This window comes from Notolepis coatsorum, assembly GCF_963971535.1.
Source record: "Notolepis coatsorum genome assembly, chromosome: 2".
NCBI lineage: Eukaryota > Metazoa > Chordata > Actinopteri > Aulopiformes > Paralepididae > Notolepis > Notolepis coatsorum.
This window is the reverse complement of record NC_140166.1, coordinates 49,974,652-49,995,607: the sequence shown is the minus strand read 5'-3', so window position 1 is coordinate 49,995,607 and position 20,956 is coordinate 49,974,652. Positions and strand designations below refer to the sequence as shown.

The window sequence follows — 20,956 nt, the reverse complement described above, 5'->3', positions numbered from 1 at the left end:
CTGGTCCTGTAGCTGGGACAGTGGGACAGCCTCTACCTGGTCCTGTAGCTGGGACAGCCTCTACCTGGTCCTGTAGCTGGGACAGTGGGACAGCCTCTACCTGGTCCTGTAGCTGGGACAGTGGGACAGCCTCTACCTTGTCCTGTTGCTGAGACAGTGGGACAGCCTCTACCTGGTCCTGTAGCTGGGACAGCCTCTACCTGGTCCTGTAGCTGGGACAGTGGGACAGCCTCTACCTGGTCCTGTAGCTGGGACAGTGGGACAGCCTCTACCTTATCCTGTAGCTGGGACAGTGGGACAGCCTCTACCTGGTCCTGTAGCTGGGACAGCCTCTATCTGGTCCTGTAGCTGGGACAGTGGGACAGCCTCTACCTGGTCCTGTTGCTGGGACAGTGGGACAGCCTCTACCTTATCCTGTAGCTGGGACAGCCTCTACCTGGTCCTGTAGCTGGGACAGTGGGACAGCCTCTACCTGGTCCTGTAGCTGGGACAGTGGGACAGCCTCTACCTTATCCTGTAGCTGGGACAGTGGAACAGCCTCTACCTTATCCTGTAGCTGGGACAGCCTCTACCTGGTCCTGTAGCTGGGACAGTGGGACAGCCTCTACCTGGTCCTGTAGCTGGGACAGTGGGACAGCCTCTACCTTATCCTGTAGCTGGGACAGTGAGACAGCCTCTACCTTGTCCTGTAGCTGCGACAGCCTCTACCTTGTCCTGTAGCTGCGACAGCCTCTACCTTGTCCTGTAGCTGCGACAGCCTCTACCTGGTCCTGTAGCTGGGACAGTGGGACAGCCTCTACCTGGTCCTGTAGCTGGGACAGTGGGACAGCCTCTACCTGGTCCTGTAGCTGGGACAGTGGGACAACCTCTACCTGGTCCTGTAGCTGAGACAGTGGGACAGCCTCTACCTGGTCCTGTAGCTGGGACAGTGGGACAGCCTCTACCTGGTCCTGTAGCTGGGACAGTGGGACAGCCTCTACCTGGTCCTGTAGCTGGGACAGTGGGACAGCCTCTACCTGGTCCTGTAGCTGGGACAGTGGGACAGCCTCTACCTGGTCCTGTAGCTGGGACAGTGGGGCAGCCTCTACCTTGTCCTGTAGCTGGGACAGTGGGACAGCCTCTACCTGGTCCTGTAGCTGGGACAGCCTCTACCTGGTCCTGTAGCTGGGACAGTGGGACAGGCTCTACCTGGTCCTGTAGCTGGGACAGCCTCTACCTGGTCCTGTAGCTGGGGCAGTGGGACAGCCTCTACCTGGTCCTGTAGCTGGGACAGTAGGACAGCCTCTACCTGGTCCTGTAGCTGGGACAGTGGGACAGCCTCTACCTGGTCCTGTAGCTGGGACAGTGAGACAGCCTCTACCTGGTCCTGTAGCTGGGACAGCCTCTACCTTGTCCTGTAGCTGGGACAGTGGGACAGCCTCTACCTGGTCCTGTAGCTGGGACAGTGGGACAGCCTCTACCTGGTCCTGTAGCTGGGACAGTGGGACAGCCTCTACCTGGTCCTGTAGCTGGGACAGTGGGACAGCCTCTACCTGGTCCTGTAGCTGGGACAGTGAGACAGCCTCTACCTGGTCCTGTAGCTGGGACAGTGGGGTAGCCTCTACCTTGTCCTGTAGCAGTGGGACAGCCTCTACCTGGTCCTGTAGCTGGGACAGTGGGGCAGCCTCTACCTTGTCCTGTAGCTGGGACAGTGGGACAGCCTTTACCTGGTCCTGTAGCTGGGACAGCCTCTACCTGGTCCTGTAGCTGGGGCAGTGGGACAGCCTCTACCTGGTCCTGTAGCTGGGACAGTGGGACAGCCTCTACCTGGTCCTGTAGCTGGGACAGCCTCTACCTGGTCCTGTAGCTGGGACAGTGGGACAGCCTCTACCTGGTCCTGTAGCTGGGACAGTGGGACAGCCTCTACCTGGTCCTGTAGCTGGGACAGCCTCTACCTGGTCCTGTAGCTGAGACAGTGGGACAGCCTCTACCTGGTCCTGTAGCTGGGACAGTGGGACAGCCTCTACCTGGTCCTGTAGCTGGGACAGCCTCTACCTGGTCCTGTAGCTGGGACAGTGGGACAGCCTCTACCTTGGCCTGTAGCTGGGACAGTGGGACAGCCTCTACCTGGTCCTGTAGCTGGGACAGCCTCTACCTGGTCCTGTAGCTGAGACAGTGGGACAGCCTCTACCTGGTCCTGTAGCTGGGACAGTGGGACAGCTTCTACCTGGTCCTGTAGCTGGGACAGTGGGACAGCCTCTACCTGGTCCTGTAGCTGGGACAGTGGGACAGCCTCTACCTGGTCCTGTAGCTGGGACAGTGGGACAGCCTCTACCTGGTCCTGTAGCTGGGACAGCCTCTACCTGGTCCTGTAGCTGGGACAGTGGGACAGCCTCTACCTGGTCCTGTAGCTGGGACAGTGGGACAGCCTATACCTGGTCCTGTAGCTGAGACAGTGGGACAGCCTCTACCTGGTCCTGTAGCTGAGACAGTGGGACAGCCTCTACCTGGTCCTGTAGCTGGGACAGTGGGACAGTCTCTACCTGGTCCTGTAGCTGGGACAGCATCTACCTGGTCCTGTAGCTGGGACAGTGGGACAGCCTCTACCTTGTCCTGTAGCTGGGACAGTGGGACAGCCTCTACCTGGTCCTGTAGCTGGGACAGCCACTACCTGGTCCTGTAGCTGGGACAGTGGGACAGCCTCTACCTGGTCCTGTAGCTGGGACAGTGGGACAGCCTCTACCTGGTCCTGTAGCTGGGACAGCCTCTACCTGGTCCTGTAGCTGAGACAGTGGGACAGCCTCTACCTGGTCCTGTAGCTGGGACAGTGGGACAGCCTCTACCTGGTCCTGTAGCTGGGACAGTGGGACAGCCTCTACCTGGTCCTGTAGCTGAGACAGTGGGACAGCCTCTACCTGGTCCTGTAGCTGGGACAGTGGGACAGCCTCTACCTGGTCCTGTAGCTAGGACAGTGGGAAAGCCTCTACCTGGTCCTGTAGCTGGGACAGTGGGACAGCCTCTACCTGGTCCTGTAGCTGGGACAGTGGGACAGCCTCTACCTGGTCCTGTAGCTGGGACAGCCTCTACCTGGTCCTGTAGCTGGGACAGTGGGACAGCCTCTACCTGGTCCTGTAGCTGGGACAGTGGGACAGCCTCTACCTGGTCCTGTAGCTGGGACAGCCTCTACCTGGTCCTGTAGCTGGGACAGTGGGACAGCCTCTACCTGGTCCTGTAGCTGGGACAGTGGGACAGCCTCTACCTGGTCCTGTAGCTGAGACAGTGGGACAGCCTCTACCTGGTCCTGTAGCTGGGACAGCCTCTACCTGGTCCTGTAGCTGGGACAGTGGGACAGCCTCTACCTTGTCCTGTAGCTGGGACAGTGGGACAGCCTCTACCTGGTCCTGTAGCTGGGACAGCCTCTACCTGGTCCTGTAGCTGGGACAGTGGGACAGCCTCTACCTGCTCCTGTAGCTGGGACAGTGGGACAGCCTCTACCTGGTCCTGTAGCTGAGACAGTGGGACAGCCTCTACCTGGTCCTGTAGCTGAGACAGTGGGACAGCCTCTACCTGGTCCTGTAGCTGGGACAGCCTCTACCTGGTCCTGTAGCTGGGACAGTGGGACAGCCTCTACCTGGTCCTGTAGCTGGGACAGTGGGACAGCCTCTACCTGGTCCTGTAGCTGGGACAGTGGGACAGCCTCTACCTGGTCCTGTAGCTGGGACAGTGGGACAGCCTCTACCTTATCCTGTAGCTGGGACAGTGGGACAGCCTCTACCTGGTCCTGTAGCTGGGACAGTGGGACAGCCTCTACCTGGTCCTGTAGCTGGGACAGCCTCTACCTGGTCCTGTAGCTGGGACAGTGGGACAGCCTCTACCTGGTCCTGTAGCTGGGACAGTGGGACAGCCTCTACCTTGTCCTGTAGCTGAGACAGTGGGACAGCCTCTACCTGGTCCTGTAGCTGGGACAGCCTCTACCTGGTCCTGTAGCTGGGACAGTGAGACAGCCTCTACCTGGTCCTGTAGCTGGGACAGTGGGACAGCCTCTACATTATCCTGTAGCTGGGACAGTGGGACAGCCTCTACCTGGTCCTGTAGCTGGGACAGCCTCTATCTGGTCCTGTAGCTGGGACAGTGGGACAGCCTCTACCTGGTCCTGTAGCTGGGACAGTGGGACAGCCTCTACCTGGTCCTGTTGCTGGGACAGTGGGACAGCCTCTACCTTATCCTGTAGCTGGGACAGCCTCTACCTGGTCCTGTAGCTGGGACAGTGGGACAGCCTCTACCTGGTCCTGTAGCTGGGACAGTGGGACAGCCTCTACCTTATCCTGTAGCTGGGACAGTGGGACAGCCTCTACCTTATCCTGTAGCTGGGACAGCCTCTACCTGGTCCTGTAGCTGGGACAGTGGGACAGCCTCTACCTGGTCCTGTAGCTGGGACAGTGGGACAGCCTCTACCTGGTCCTGTAGCTGGGACAGTGGGACAGCCTCTACCTTATCCTGTAGCTGGGACAGTGAGACAGCCTCTACCTTGTCCTGTAGCTGCGACAGCCTCTACCTTGTCCTGTAGCTGCGACAGCCTCTACCTTGTCCTGTAGCTGGGACAGTGGGACAGCCTCTACCTGGTCCTGTAGCTGGGACAGTGGGACAGCCTCTACCTGGTCCTGTAGCTGGGACAGTGGGACAGCCTCTACCTGGTCCTGTAGCTGGGACAGTGGGACAGCCTCTACCTGGTCCTGTAGCTGGGACAGTGGGACAGCCTCTACCTGGTCCTGTAGCTGGGACAGTGGGACAGCCTCTACCTGGTCCTGTAGCTAGGACAGTGGGACAGCCTCTACCTGGTCCTGTAGCTGGGACAGCCTCTACCTGGTCCTGTAGCTGGGACAGTGGGACAGCCTCTACCTGGTCCTGTAGCTGGGACAGTGGGACAGCCTCTACCTGGTCCTGTAGCTGAGACAGTGGGACAGCCTCTACCTGGTCCTGTAGCTGGGACAGCCTCTACCTGGTCCTGTAGCTGGGACAGTGGGACAGCCTCTACCTTGTCCTGTAGCTGGGACAGTGGGACAGCCTCTACCTGGTCCTGTAGCTGGGACAGCCTCTACCTGGTCCTGTAGCTGGGACAGTGAGACAGCCTCTACCTGGTCCTGTAGCTGAGACAGTGGGACAGCCTCTACCTGGTCCTGTAGCTGGGACAGCCTCTACCTGGTCCTGTAGCTGGGACAGTGGGACAGCCTCTACCTGGTCCTGTAGCTGGGACAGTGGGACAGCCTCTACCTGGTCCTGTAGCTGGGACAGTGGGGCAGCCTCTACCTGGTCCTGTAGCTGGGACAGTGGGACAGCCTCTACCTTATCCTGTAGCTGGGACAGTGGGACAGCCTCTACCTGGTCCTGTAGCTGGGACAGTGGGACAGCCTCTACCTGGTCCTGTAGCTGGGACAGCCTCTACATGGTCCTGTAGCTGGGACAGTGGGACAGCCTCTACCTGGTCCTGTAGCTGGGACAGTGGGACAGCCTCTACCTTGTCCTGTAGCTGAGACAGTGGGACAGCCTCTACCTGGCCCTGTAGCTGGGACAGCCTCTACCTGGTCCTGTAGCTGGGACAGTGGGACAGCCTCTACCTGGTCCTGTAGCTGGGACAGTGGGACAGCCTCTACCTTATCCTGTAGCTGGGACAGTGGGACAGCCTCTACCTGCTCCTGTAGCTGGGACAGCCTCTACCTGGTCCTGTAGCTGGGACAGTGGGACAGCCTCTACCTGGTCCTGTAGCTGGGACAGTGGGACAGCCTCTACCTGGTCCTGTAGCTGGGACAGTGGGACAGCCTCTACCTTATCCTGTAGCTGGGACAGCCTCTACCTGGTCCTGTAGCTGGGACAGTGGGACAGCCTCTACCTGGTCCTGTAGCTGGGAGAGCCTCTACCTGGTCCTGTAGCTGGGACAGTGGGACAGCCTCTACCTTATCCTGTAGCTGGGACAGTGGGACAGCCTCTACCTTATCCTGTAGCTGGGACAGCCTCTACCTGGTCCTGTAGCTGGGACAGTGGGACAGCCTCTACCTGGTCCTGTAGCTGGGACAGTGGGACAGCCTCTACCTGGTCCTGTAGCTGGGACAGTGGGACAGCCTCTACCTTATCCTGTAGCTGGGACAGTGAGACAGCCTCTACCTTATCCTGTAGCTGGGACAGTGGGACAGCCTCTACCTTATCCTGTAGCTGCGACAGCCTCTACCTTGTCCTGTAGCTGCGACAGCCTCTACCTTGTCCTGTAGCTGCGACAGCCTCTACCTGGTCCTGTAGCTGGGACAGTGGGACAGCCTCTACCTGGTCCTGTAGCTGGGACAGTGGGACAGCCTCTACCTGGTCCTGTAGCTGGGACAGTGGGACAGCCTCTACCTGGTCCTGTAGCTGGGACAGTGGGACAGCCTCTACCTGGTCCTGTAGCTGGGACAGTGGGACAGCCTCTACCTGGTCCTGTAGCTGGGACAGCCTCTACCTGGTCCTGTAGCTGGGACAGTGGGACAGCCTCTACCTGGTCCTGTAGCTGGGACAGTGGGACAGCCTCTACCTGGTCCTGTAGCTGGGACAGCCTCTACCTGGTCCTGTAGCTGGGACAGTGGGACAGCCTCTACCTTGTCCTGTAGCTGGGACAGTGGGACAGCCTCTACCTGGTCCTGTAGCTGGGACAGCCTCTACCTGGTCCTGTAGCTGGGACAGTGAGACAGCCTCTACCTGGTCCTGTAGCTGGGACAGTGGGACAGCATCTACCTGGTCCTGTAGCTGAGACAGTGGGACAGCATCTACCTGGTCCTGTAGCTGGGACAGCCTCTACCTGGTCCTGTAGCTGGGACAGTGGGACAGCCTCTACCTGGTCCTGTAGCTGGGACAGTGGGACAGCCTCTACCTGGTCCTGTAGCTGGGACAGTGGGGCAGCCTCTACCTGGTCCTGTAGCTGGGACAGTGGGACAGCCTCTACCTTATCCTGTAGCTGGGACAGTGGGACAGCCTCTACCTGGTCCTGTAGCTGGGACAGTGGGACAGCCTCTACCTGGTCCTGTAGCTGGGACAGCCTCTACCTGGTCCTGTAGCTGGGACAGTGGGACAGCCTCTACCTGGTCCTGTAGCTGGGACAGTGGGACAGCCTCTACCTTGTCCTGTAGCTGAGACAGTGGGACAGCCTCTACCTGGCCCTGTAGCTGGGACAGCCTCTACCTGGTCCTGTAGCTGGGACAGTGGGACAGCCTCTACCTGGTCCTGTAGCTGGGACAGTGGGACAGCCTCTACCTTATCCTGTAGCTGGGACAGTGGGACAGCCTCTACCTGGTCCTGTAGCTGGGACAGCCTCTACCTGGTCCTGTAGCTGGGACAGTGGGACAGCCTCTACCTGGTCCTGTAGCTGGGACAGTGGGACAGCCTCTACCTGGTCCTGTAGCTGGGACAGTGGGACAGCCTCTACCTTATCCTGTAGCTGGGACAGCCTCTACCTGGTCCTGTAGCTGGGACAGTGGGACAGCCTCTACCTGGTCCTGTAGCTGGGACAGTGGGACAGCCTCTACCTTATCCTGTAGCTGGGACAGTGGGACAGCCTCTACCTTATCCTGTAGCTGGGACAGCCTCTACCTGGTCCTGTAGCTGGGACAGTGGGACAGCCTCTACCTGGTCCTGTAGCTGGGACAGTGGGACAGCCTCTACCTGGTCCTGTAGCTGGGACAGTGGGACAGCCTCTACCTTATCCTGTAGCTGGGACAGTGAGATAGCCTCTACCTTATCCTGTAGCTGGGACAGTGGGACAGCCTCTACCTTATCCTGTAGCTGCGACAGCCTCTACCTTGTCCTGTAGCTGCGACAGCCTCTACCTTGTCCTGTAGCTGGGACAGTGGGACAGCCTCTACCTGGTCCTGTAGCTGGGACAGTGGGACAGCCTCTACCTGGTCCTGTAGCTGGGACAGTGGGACAGCCTCTACCTGGTCCTGTAGCTGGGACAGTGGGACAGCCTCTACCTGGTCCTGTAGCTGAGACAGTGGGACAGCCTCTACCTGGTCCTGTAGCTGGGACAGTGGGACAGCCTCTACCTGGTCCTGTAGCTGGGACAGTGAGACAGCCTCTACCTGGTCCTGTAGCTGGGACAGCCTCTACCTTGTCCTGTAGCTGCGACAGCCTCTGCTCCAGAGCGTCCCTCTGCTCCGCCAGCTCTGCCGTCTCGCGGCCCTGCTGCTCCTTAGCCAAGGACAACGCCTGCTCGCACTTCCCCTTCCACTCCTCCTCCAGCTCCGCCTGCAGCTGGGACAGCTGGGACACACACGCACACACACACACACACACACCACGTCAACTCACACACATGAGCAGGGAGACATTCAGATGATCCAATTCTAGAATGGATCCGGGGGTCGGTCTGCGCTCCGTAACGTAATTAATTCAATCACTTGCTTTCCATAAATAAAAGGGGCACAGTTCTGGCACACGGCCTTCCCTCACGTGTCGCTACACGGGGTGGAAACAAGCCCGAGATTTGTCTGCCGCCGCAGGGCTACCGACCTCCTGGTCCAATTCAAGGGATTAATTATTTGGTTTTCGAGCAGCAACGAGGACCGCGTTCGTCACAGTGAAGACTAACGAGTCGAGAGCACAATCCACGTCTATTGACCAATCTCAAACCATAGACGTATATAAAAAGGCTAGATGACTCACCCGCTTGGCCGGCCAATGGAGACCGACGTTGCCACATGGCGGCCATCTTGCAACAGGCAGCACGCCCACTCATAACGAATAATGAATGTCTATGGTGCTATGTACTATTGAAATAACCACAACTTGTAAAATGTTCAACCAATTTTCAAACGGTTTGATTTGTTATGATTGATTGATTGATTGAAAAGTTTATTAACAGATTGCAGAATGGGTACAGTACAGTACAGCTCAATACATACAATTGTTAAGAGGATGCAGACCTGAGAAAGACTTTCGTCTTGTTTCCATCAGGTTCCCCCATTTTCAATTCATCATATGACACACATGACATACAGATAGACAGTACTGCTACATCTATACATTTATGACATACCAGATTTTCAAATACAGTACCGTTTGTGATACTAAAAAAAATCCAGAAGAAGAGTATATACATTTGACATAGAAACTGTGCATTGGGGGAGGTTGGGTAGGTGGGGTGGGGCTGTACATTGGAGGTGGGGGGGGGTTGGGTAGGGGGGGGGGGGACACTGTACATTGGAATACTGACATACATTTGACATGGAAACTGTACATTGGAGGAGGTTGGGTAGGTGGGGTGGGGTTGGGTGGGGCTGTACATTGGAATACTGACAAAGCCATGCTTGGTCTTTATTGTACAACTGGGTTAGGACATTTGTAGGGGCCAGTTTTGAATTGCAGTCTCCCGTAGGTGTTCTTTGAGAGTGTTTTTGAAGGTGGGTAGTGATTTACATTCCTTTACAGCTTTGGGTAGAGCGTTCCACATTGTTGTGGCATAATTGCGAAACGTGTTTAGTCCCTTGTTTGAGCCGAATCTGGGTTTTACATGATTTGTGGAGCTCCCTCTGGTGTTGTGATCGTGGTATTCACTGACCTTTGGGAAGTATTTTGACATGTACATGGGTACCTTGGTCGTGTAGTGTATCTTGTAGACCAGGCCCATTGCAAGTTGCTGTACTCTGTTGTCTACTCTAAGCCATCCTAGGTTGGCAAAGTGTGCAGGGGTGAGGTGGGTTCTAGGAGTCAGGTCAAGCAGTAGTCTGACTAGTTTGTTTTGAGATGTTTGTAATTTGGTTTTTAGTGCCTTTGAGGTGCTTTGGTACCATGAGGTGCAAGCATAGTCGTAGTACCCTTGAATGAGTGCTCCTGCCAGAGTCTTCAGGGTATTCTTGTTTACCAGGGAGGAGATCCGGTACAAGAATTGAGTTCGTTGATTGACTTTTTTTATTACATTGGATGCCATTTTGTCACAGGAAAGATTAGCCTCTAGGATGGAACCCAGGTAGGTAATTTCATCTTTCCTTGTGACAATATTGTCACCCACTGTAACTGAGAAGCTGTCTGTTTTGCTGAGTTTGTTATTTGAACCGAAGAGAATGGACTCTGTTTTGCCCATGTGTAATGATAGTTTGTTGTCGGCGAGCCATATGCAGATTTTGCCTAGTTCCGAGCTGAGGGTTTTTTCAACCTGTAACTTGTTCTTGTCAGAGACCAGCAGGGCTGAGTCGTCCGCAAACAGGAACAAGTTGCAGTCACAAGCTGACGACATGTCATTTGCATAAATTAGGAACAGTAGTGGTCCTAGTATGCTTCCTTGTGTAACACCACAGTTCACTGTGCGGGGGGGGGATAGGGTACCGTTTACCTCCACCATCTGTTCTCTCCCCTCCAGGTAGGATTGTATCCAGCTCACTGATAAACTATCAAAACCAATTGCTTTTAGCTTGTCAATCAGAATGGTGTGATTGACAGTGTCGAATGCCTTTTGTAGGTCTAGCATGACCATGCCGCAGTATTTGCCCGCGTCCACCTCTTGCTTGATGTGGTCGTTCAAATAGAGAAGGCATGTGTCAGTGGAGTGGGATGTTCTGAAGCCAGATTGGAATTCGTAGATTCGATTTTTATCCGTAAGGTACTTTTCGACCTGTTCGTATACTATTTTTTCCATGACTTTCGAGATGGATGTAAGGATAGAAACAGGGCGGTAGTTGCCTGGGTCTAATTTGCTGCCCTTTTTGTGCAGGGGTGTTACTCTCGCTATTTTGAAGTCCTTGGGGACGTGTCCCTGTTTTATGGAGAGGTTTATTATGTGTGTGATGACTGGGGTGATGGCGGCTGCTGAGTCTCTGAGGAATTTGGAGGGGATGTTGTCATGGCCAGTGGCCTTGTTCGGTTGGAGGGCGCTCAGTTTATTGAGTACCTCATCTGTAGTTACCATTTCCAGTTTGAAATCGTCTTTGTGGACGCCTAGGTTCTTGTAGTATGCTACTATGTGTTCTACCCCATACTGCCCTGAGTGGGAGGGTAGTTTGTTTACCAGTGTTGTGGCTATGTTTGTGAAGAAAGTGTTTAAGTAATTGGCTACATCCAGTTTGTCTGTGATGAGCGAGTTGTCCGTCTTTATGTTTATGTTTGAGAACCTGGTTTTAAGTTTTTTACTGCAGCCTAGTTGATTATTGAGTAATTTCCAAAGTTCACGTGGTTTATTTTTGTTTTCCTCAGTTTTGTCATTGATGAAATTTTTTTTTGCAGTTTTTATAAACGTCAGAGATGTAGTTATCATACTGCACAATTATAATAAACTTTCGTATGAAAATAATTTCAACATGTCCAAGCATCCTGAATCATAGCCACGTTAATAACGTTTGAAATAAACCAAACCGTTTGTAAATCGGTTGAAAATTGATAGGGCTGTACTGAATAGTTCGAAGCTTCGTTCATAACATTGACATTCTAATTCTAAATCAACATTTGAATATATATATATTTTTGTATGCGTCTATTCATTCTGTTTAAACCAATGGGGTATTTCTTCACAGTTGCAGATAAAGATTAGGCTACACTAATATTATAGTATATGACTAGTCATAAAAATTCAAATAAAACATTTATCATAAATGATGTAGCCTATCTACATCCGCTTGGCACTCGGCGCTCCATCAAGACGTCACCATCACTTTCGTACCAACCGTGCCCTTATTGGATTATTTATGTTGACGAAACTGACTAGTTATATTTATTAAAGAAAGTTGATTTAATTTAAAAAAATACTCAATCAGATTAATCACTTTATTCAAATTGAGGATTTTGTTTGAGGATTTATTTAAAAAAAAATTATGATTACGTCATAAAATATGACGACAGACATTCGAAAACTTCAATAGAAGCTATGGTTATTTCAATAGTACATGCACCATAGACATTCACGTTATGAGTGGGCGTGCTCATAGACGCCTGGCCATAAGAGCATTCGGAGCATATGCTCTCCCACTATTGAACTTGGGGGAGCAAAGGTATGCTCTTGCTCCACCACTTTTTGATCATATGAAAAATATGATATACCCCCCCCCCCAATATATAAATCTAACCATAACTACGTAATTTCAATCAAATTAATAATATGCAATAACACTTAATAACAAGTTTTTAAGTTTCCAAAGATTGCGAACCCCCCTCCCCCTGCCCCATTATGGTTTTATCCAGTGCCTCCCATCTCCAGCGCTTAGACCTTTGCGCACAGCGCTGCAGTCTGGCTGCAGGTAGGCTGAGTGTAAATATCAAAGCCCACAGAGTGTGTCATAATATTGGTGGCAGGCAGGCAGGCTTTTCCAGTAAGTTGTTCAAATAAAAGGATTATGTTAGACATGTCTTTACTATTGAGTGGTAGTAGAACTTCTACGGTTCTACCACGCAATACAATAAAAGTGTTTCACGGTCCCGAAATGCGATCTGGTCATACGGTTTCCTCTAATAAATAATAATAACGTTTCCCTATCTGGTTGGCGTTAGCTTTAGTGCTAGCCGCTAGCTAACGTTATCTAGATATGTGGTGTGAGCTGGATGATGTTGACTTAATTTGCAAACGTTAAAGGGGAACTCCAACATTTTGGGAAATTAGCTTATTTAACATCTTCCCTGGAGTTAGACAAGAAGATACATACCTTTTTTGTCTCTGTGCGTGCATTTAGCTTTGGGAATAGACGCTCCGTTAGCATAGCTTAGCTTCATCACTGGAAGTGAGGCAGATCCGTAGCCTTACAGTGCCTTACAGTGTATTGCAAGGTCTGACATTGACCAAACTTGATATGCATGACCTTGGTGGGCTCTAGGTCAACTCCTGAAAAGGGGGTCAATGTCAGACTTTGCAATAAAAAGTTAGGGGGCTAATAACCCTTGCCATAATTTCAGTGCGCCCCCTAACTTTTGATTGCAAGGTCTGACATTGACCCCCTTTTCAGGAGTTGACCTAGAGCCCACCAAGGTCATGCATATCAAGTTTGGTCAATGTCAGACCTTGCAATACACTGTAAGGCTACGGATCTGCCTCACTTCCAGTGATGAAGCTAAGCTATGCTAACGGAGCATCTATTCCCAAAGCTAAATGCACGCACAGAGACAAAAAAGGTATGTATCTTCTTGTCTAACTCCAGGGAAGATGTTAAATAAGCTAATTTCCCAAAATGTTGGAGTTCCCCTTTAACGCTATCTATATGGCAGACGAGCAGGGCCGGATTAACGACGGCCGCGGCCCGTGGGCCTTTAGTGACGAGGGGCCTCCATTTTTTCTTTTTTTTTGGAGATCGATGTCATGATTGTGCACTGCAGACTCAGGGAGGAGGCAGAGAAGGAGAGAAAGAGACACAAGATTTACAGGTAATGGAAATATATCTTTTTTCTCTTTCTTATTAAAAACTTGGCCTATTTGAAAGGAGATTGATTTAATAAAAATAAATGAGCGAAAAATCAATATACAGTGTATATACAGTATATATATATATTAATATATTATTATTATAGTAATTGGCTATCATACTGCAATATAAACTGAGTTTTATAGTGAAAAGAGCAGCTTTATTGGTCAAGATTGAAGGCTCTATATTGCAGGAAATTGCACGTACAGGTTCATTAAATTTAAAAAAAAAATCTGCCATGGAGGGGGTCGTGCATATAAAATAAAATATTAAAAAAAAATATTAAAAAAAAAAGTATAAAAAATATCTTGCACCCCCACTTTCAACTATAACTAGGCGGCCATGGGCGTGCTGACTGTGACAAGATGGCCACCGGTGAACTACGTTGGAGACTCTGCCTTGCACCATCTAGTTATATAATATATATGTCTCAAACCCCCATCTGGTTGTGATTGGAAGATGGGGAAAAAATGGCGGGGGTTTGAGATGGGTCAATTGTTCCAAACAAGCTTGACAGGAACACGCAAGCCACCCAGCGCAAACAGCTGGGTGATTAACCAAGTTTTCAATTTAAAATAAATCGAGATAAAACGGTTATTGCATGCAGTATTGCTCTCATTTTGTCTCGTGTTGTAAATGCAGTGTACCCTTCCTTCACAGCAGTTCCTGTGAAGTTCCTGATCACCATTCGAAAAAATCGATACGTGTATGGATCCAACGCGATACTGTAGATCTCCATGATCAGCGGGGATCTGAGGTTCCAGAATGAACTGTGGTAACCCCGGCTGGATCAGTGAACTGGAAAATGTGGAGTACCGGATTTTTTTCCCCATTAATTTTCATTGAGTCCATTCCAAAATCACTTATGTGATCTGGGAGACGACAGGGGGCGCTTTTTTCCACAGTGATCGCCGGCGCCGCTCGGCTATACTCGGGTAGGCTCGGGTGATGCAATAATTTTTCAGATTGCTAAAAAAAAATAAAAAATAATCAGAGAAATCTTGTGAGTGGCTAGCAACCACCTACAAAAAAACCCAGGGTAATCTCGTGAGTGGCACTCAAAGTGTTAAGTAATCAGTAAAGTAACTAGATTACCTTTTAAAGGAGTAATCAGATTATTTTTACAAGTAATCTGTAGCATCACTGTTCAGGGTTCACAGACATTGCTAAATGAAATTCAATGACTTTTAAGTAATTTTCCAAGCACGGTTTTTCATTTTCAAGGTTGACACTCGAAGGATACGTTCACTTTTAAATAGGGATGTCCGATATTATCGGCCGCTATTGGCATTAAAATGTATCGGAAAATATCGGTATCGGTTTTCAATTTTTCTTTTTACATTTCTATAACCTTTATTTACCAAGTAAGAACAAATTCAGATTTTATTTATTGTCAAAAGTATGCATAATGTTGTGTTAATTCCACAACAAGAGATATATAATGTTAATTACATGAAATTATTCCGTTTTTTGGGGGGGGGAAACCCTGCATATATCGGTATCGGTTGATATCGGTATCGGACATTAAGAGTTGGACAATATCGGTGTATCGGTAAAAAAGCCAATATCGAGCATCCCTACTTTTAAATGTAGTTTTTTTTAAGCATCTTCTTGGCCTGCTTGCCAGCTAGAGCGAGCTAGAGCATCACACGCAAAGAAGAAATGAGGAAAAGCAGTTGGAGCGCATGAGACAGCGACTCGTCAGATTTTATTCAAACAGAATTTCTTCTTTTTTTTCTTGTTTCAGAACAATTTGATCATGAATGAACAAAACATTCAATGCGACTGGTTGATTTGAATTTGAATTTCAAGCACTTTTTAAGCACATTGTTAAAAAATGGGCTATTTTCAAGGAATTCCAGGCCTCTACCTTTTTTTGTTGTAAAAAAAAATCACTTTAAGCACTTCAAGGACCTTGTGCGAATCCTGTAACGTGTAGAAGATGACAGAAAGCTGCCAGGTTACCTGTCCAGACGCGGCGTGGTCCGTGCTGGTCCTGGCCTTGCGGAGCTGAGCTCGGACGACGTCCATGTCCTGCTGGCTGCTCCTACGCAGCTCCTCCATCTCCTCGTCTCGACTCTGACGCTCCGTCTGCCACTTCCTCTTCCTGTCCGACAGCGTCTGTGAGAGGGAAGACCGGCAAAGACGCTCGCTAGTGGATTTACTGGACGGACTCAAAGCGTCACTCTCCCGGGGCCTCCCTTGAAGAGGGGGATTGAATCAATATTTTGTTTAACGTGAGCTACTCTACTCTTCTCCCAAAGCCAGTAACCAGAGAAGAAAGACTCAAACCGGCGACGTCGTCAGGATATAAGCGTCTGGAGCTGCTCCATAGACGGATTTTGTGGACCTACAGAGTTAGTTTGTTTTCTTGTTTTTTTATATTCAAATTAGCTTTATTCTACAGTAGTGTTAATATACTAACCTACACTGTAGCACTCAACACTTTGATGAACATTGTTACTCAGCTGATAGCAGGGTTCCCACAGACATTGCACAATTTAATTCAAGGACTTTCCAGTACTTTTCCAAGCACACTTAAGGGCATTTAAAATGATCCAATTAACTTTTAAATGCGTTATTGTTTTTGAAAAGATTTATCAAATATTTATGGCTTAAAACCAATTTCCGACAATTAGTTACACTTTAGATAAGAAAAAATGAAATTTCTTGATTCAGAACAATTTTATCATGGATGAACAAAACTAACTTTCAAATGGTTGATTTGAATTCCAAGGACTTTTTAAGCACCTTGTTAAAAAATTTGCTGATTTCAAGGAATTCCAGGCCTTGACTTTTTTTGGTACAAAATCAAGCACTTAAAGGATAACTCCACTATTTTGGGAAATTAGCTTATTTAACATCTTCCCTGGAGTTAGACAAGAAGATGCATACCTTTTTTGTCTCTGTGCGTGCATTTTAGCTTTGGGAATAGATGCTCCGTTAGCATAGCTTAGCTTCATCACTGGAAGTGAGGCAGGACAGTAGCCTTACAGTGCCTTACAGTGTATTGCAAGGTCTGACATTGACCAAACTTGATATGCATGACCTTGGTGGGCTCTAGGTCAACTCCTGAAAAGGGGGTCAATGTCAGACTTTGCAATCAAAAGTTAGGGGGCTAATAACCCTTGCCATAATATCAGTGCGCCCCTAACTTTTGATTGCAAGGTCTGACATTGACCCCCTTTTCAGGAGTTGACCTAGAGCCCACCAAGGTCATGCATATCAAGTTTGGTCAATGTCAGACCTTGCAATACACTGTAAGGCACTGTAAGGCTACTGTCCTGCCTCACTTCCAGTGATGAAGCTAAGCTTTGCTAACGGAGCATCTATTCCCAAAGCTAAAATGCACGCACAGAGACAAAAAAGGTATGCATCTTCTTGTCTAACTCCAGGGAAGATGTTAAATAAGCTAATTTCCCAAAATAGTGGAGTTATCCTTTAACACTTTGTGCCAAAAATGGCTTTTTACGTTTCTGGGTGTTTTTCGATATTTTTATTCATCATCCATCCAGGGAGCCTGGTGTTACCATAGGGAATGAGTCCGAGATAGCCAAAGTGCAATACCGGCCGCATCCAGCTAGACGGCAGTATCGAGCACCCTTTGAAACCTTGTATCTTGGCCTGTGCGTCGATCTAATGTCTCCGGGTCGTTTTTCTTTTTTCGGGCAAGGGGAGCGGTTATAACGGTCGGATTGAGAAGAATCAAATGCTCCCGATGCATGATGTGTGGTGGATTATGTTGGCAACACGATGGACATCAATACTTGGAATCGCGATCAGATAATTGGAATATTCTTTTTGGGGTACATCCTAGTCAAAGTAAGGGCTATATGATATCAATCTTGCGTTGATCCAAGCATGTCTTCACCTCGATCCAAACATGCGTGTGTAACGTTAGTCCACAACGTATGCCGTTGGTGGCGATCAAAGCATCAAAAAACATAATACCTAGATTTGATTTGACAATAATAGCGGGTCCAGGCAAGAAACAGCAACGGTTATAGTATAAGGCTATTCCTCAGCATTTCGGGAATTACCCCAGATCGATCTAAAAACATACTTATATTCACCACGGTATAACGCGCGAATGTATGCATGGAAAAAAATTCTCTTTTTTGCATCTTGACCGGAAGAAAGTCACTGTCAAATGACCATAGTATTGTATCCATAGCTATAATATAGAATATAGTTATAGCTCTACAAACAAGGTGATGGACTCCTATCTTTTAAAGCGTGGCAGTGCATAGATGGGGCCGGAAAACAGCGTGGCACCCAATGTGTTAAAGCACTTCAAGGACCTTGGGCGAACCCTGCGATAGAGTTGTACCCTTCCTGCTGACTTGTTGTACAAACCCTGTAAGTCGCTTTGGATAAAAGCGTCAGCTAAATGACTAAATTAAAATGTGTTCTCAGTTCTGAAACAGAAAGTGTACCTGTACTCTCGCCTTTACCATCTTACCCAATTCAACATTTATGGCGCAACTCCAGACTTTATACAAGTTCTACGTTCTACATAGTTCTTCTACTCTAGGTTTTGGATTTGAGTCGTTTGTGTACACTCATTTCTTCGTACAGTCTTAATAGGAATAACTGTACGAATACTTAAAAATGGGGCATAGTTCCTTTTTAAAAAAAGGCCTCCCTCTTGTTTGCTTCCTTCCCGTCCCAATTTGATCACAGTACGGAGAGGACACTTTCGTCGGAGCGAGTCCCGATTCAACTAAAAGAAGTCGGAGGCTGGTCTCAAGTTTCAGTCTCTCCATTCTGTTTACATGCAGCACCTTCCTTTTAGCACCGTCCTCCGCTGCACCACCATTGGTCGAAATCCAAATCAAGAGAGTGGCCTTTTACCCATCCAAATCAAGAGTGGCCTTTGACCCATCCAAATCAAGAGAGTGGCCTTTCCGTGCACGGCTGCCACACAACACACGGTTGACGGAACAACTCACTCGTTCCAGACTCTCTTTGTCCGTCTTCAGATCCTGCACCTCCTCCTCCATGTTGCAGACTCTCAGCTCCATCTCCTTGCGCTTCTGTTTCTCCGAGCGGTACTGGGCCTGGGCTCGGTCCGCCATCTCCTTCAGGTCTGAGGAGGCACAACAACCACACCGTCAAAATCCCAGAAGCCATTCACTCAACAGGACAAAAAGGTACAGACACAGACGTTGTTGCAGAAATTGCACAGTATATATGCAGGGTTCCCACAGACATTGCAAAATGCAATTCAAGGACTTTCAAGTACTTTTCCAAGCACAATTTTTCATTTTAAAACGGCATTTAAAAAGATACAATTCACTTTTAAATACTTTTTTTTTATTAGAAAAAAATTTATCGGATCCAATATTTATGGCTTAAAACCAATTTCCGACAATTAGTTACACTTTAAATAAAAAAAAGTGTATCATGGATGAACAAAACGTTCAATTTGAATGGTTGATTTGAATTTCAAGGACTTTCTAAGCACCTTGTTAAAAAATTGGCAGTTTTCAAGGAATTCCAGGCCTTGACTTTTTTTGGTAACAAATCAAGCTCTTTAAGCACTTCAAGGACCTGGTGTGCGAACCCTGTTATATGACTCACACGCCACGTTGAAAAGTCAACAGAACAACTTGCGCGCGCACACACACACGCACACACACACACACACAAGAAGCCCCCCGGTCTGGAGTAAGAGGAGCGAAGAAGAGACACAAACCTTCCAGTTGAGCCTCCAGGACGGAGACGTGTGCACAGCGCGTCTCGCCCTCCTGCAGGGCGGAGGCCAGTTTACCCTGCAGCTCCGACGCCCTCTGCTGGTGGGAGGTGGCCTCCTGCTGCAGCTGAGAGAGACGCGCCACGGACGAGGCCAGCTCCTCCGTCAGACGCACCTGGTTTGGGGGGGGGGAGGAGAGGAGAGGAAGAGAGCGGGGGAAATGGAGGAGAGGTTTGACGCCCGTTTACATTAACCCCTTTCACTGCCGCACTACCAAACGGTTAACCCGTTCACTGCCACACTACAGAAGGATGACCCTTTCACTGTCACACTACAGAAGGTTAACCCTTTCACAACCACACTACATACGGTTAACCATTTCACTACCACACCACAGAAGGTTAACCCTTTCACTACCACACTACCAAAGAGTTAACCCTTTCACTACCACACAACAGAAGGTTCACCTACGGTGGTAGTGAAAGGTTAACCTTCTGTAGTGTGGTAGTGAAAGGGTTAAAGACATGTAAACGAAAGCTAACTGTGTGATAGTAAAGGGTTAACCGTCTGCAGTGTGACAGTAAAGGGTTAACCTTATGTAGTGTGGCAGTGAAAGGGTAAAAGAAAAAAACAGAACGATCTGAACGATGAGGTGAGAGGTGCGAGTTTCAGCATCGTGACCCTGTAGGAGGAAGATGGCCGCCGGGGGATTGAGGTTTGACGGAGATACGGAGGGGGGGAAAGAAAGAAAATGAGAACGAAACGTTAAGTGAAAATGCTAAGCGATGGATGACTTGAGCACGACGGTGGTGGTAGTGGTTTATAGTAGAGAGAGCAAACCGGCTCACCTGGCCCGAGCCCAGGTCCTGAGGCAGTGCATGCTGGGAAGAGAGGGCAGTCAATACTAGACGTCCTCGGACCGACACAGTAGTAGTGCAAACAGCCAGAAGAGGCCCGTCGGTGAGGAGCGGAGTGGTTATTATTGGCATAAGAGGTTGTATTATATATTTTGTATTATTATTCAAATTAATAAAGAAGGTACACACACAATCACTGTAACACTTTCAGTGCCAATGACGAGATATCTCGTTTGTTCATGTCGACCGTTCAGTGCCAACGACGATAGATCTTGTTTTTTTTTATTAGCGTTTTGAATTCATATTTCATCAATCTAGCCTCACGTTAGTGCTGCAAACTCTCTGAGCTCCATTGGGAAAATACCGCCCGCCATCGTCTCTCCCTGTGGTACTGCACCCCTTTGGAATGGATTGAATGAAACGCATGGGGGGGGGGAAATCCTGCTTCCTCATTTTACTTCTCAGGCAAGTCACCCGAGACGATCGGATTCATTGCCAAGCGCCAGAACAGCGTGGAATACATATTTCCAGTACCCAGCGTTGGATCAACGATATTTGAAATGGCGATCAGGAATAGGAATAATCTTTTTGGAGAACATCTGATCTGAGGTAAGGAATCTATTTTACCAGTCTTAGGATAATCAGAGCTTTTTTCACAGAGATATCAACGTGTGCCCTATGTGTGTGTGTGTGCTGATCAGGAAATGAGATAATCGATTTTTCAGCCCGCTTCTATAGCATGCATAAGTACACATACTATCGATAATCTAGCGTTTATTTGAAAACGATTAATAAATAGGCCGAAAAATGACAATGTTTTTTGTGTATTCCAGAATATTCGAGTAAAGGGGGTTTATCACAGAATCTTTATATTTTCCTGAAACTTTCAAAAAACAAGCGTTTTTCAAAATGGTATAAAACGGAAATGAACCGATTAAAAAACAATCCGTTTCGACAATGTTGACTGCAAACAAGTCATTAATAAGCGACGGCCAGATTAGACACATAGCCATAATTTAAGATGTAGTTTA

The 20,956-nt window shown here is 49.1% G+C and overlaps 1 protein-coding gene across 4 annotated transcripts in view; it reads right to left on the bottom strand.

Moving 5' to 3' along the window:
* fkbp15b (FKBP prolyl isomerase family member 15b) overlaps window positions 1–20,956 on the bottom strand; it is a 79,228-nt gene that overhangs the window by 25,749 nt on the left and 32,523 nt on the right. For all 4 annotated transcript variants that reach the window (XM_084309218.1, XM_084309219.1, XM_084309216.1 and 1 more), the window contains exons 20-23: window positions 19,072–19,243; window positions 18,326–18,462; window positions 15,339–15,494; window positions 8,107–8,259 (exon numbers count right to left, since the gene is read on the bottom strand). In XM_084309218.1, coding sequence (XP_084165344.1) covers window positions 8,107–8,259; window positions 15,339–15,494; window positions 18,326–18,462; window positions 19,072–19,243 — 618 coding nt within the window. The remainder of the gene's footprint in view (window positions 1–8,106; window positions 8,260–15,338; window positions 15,495–18,325; window positions 18,463–19,071; window positions 19,244–20,956) is intronic.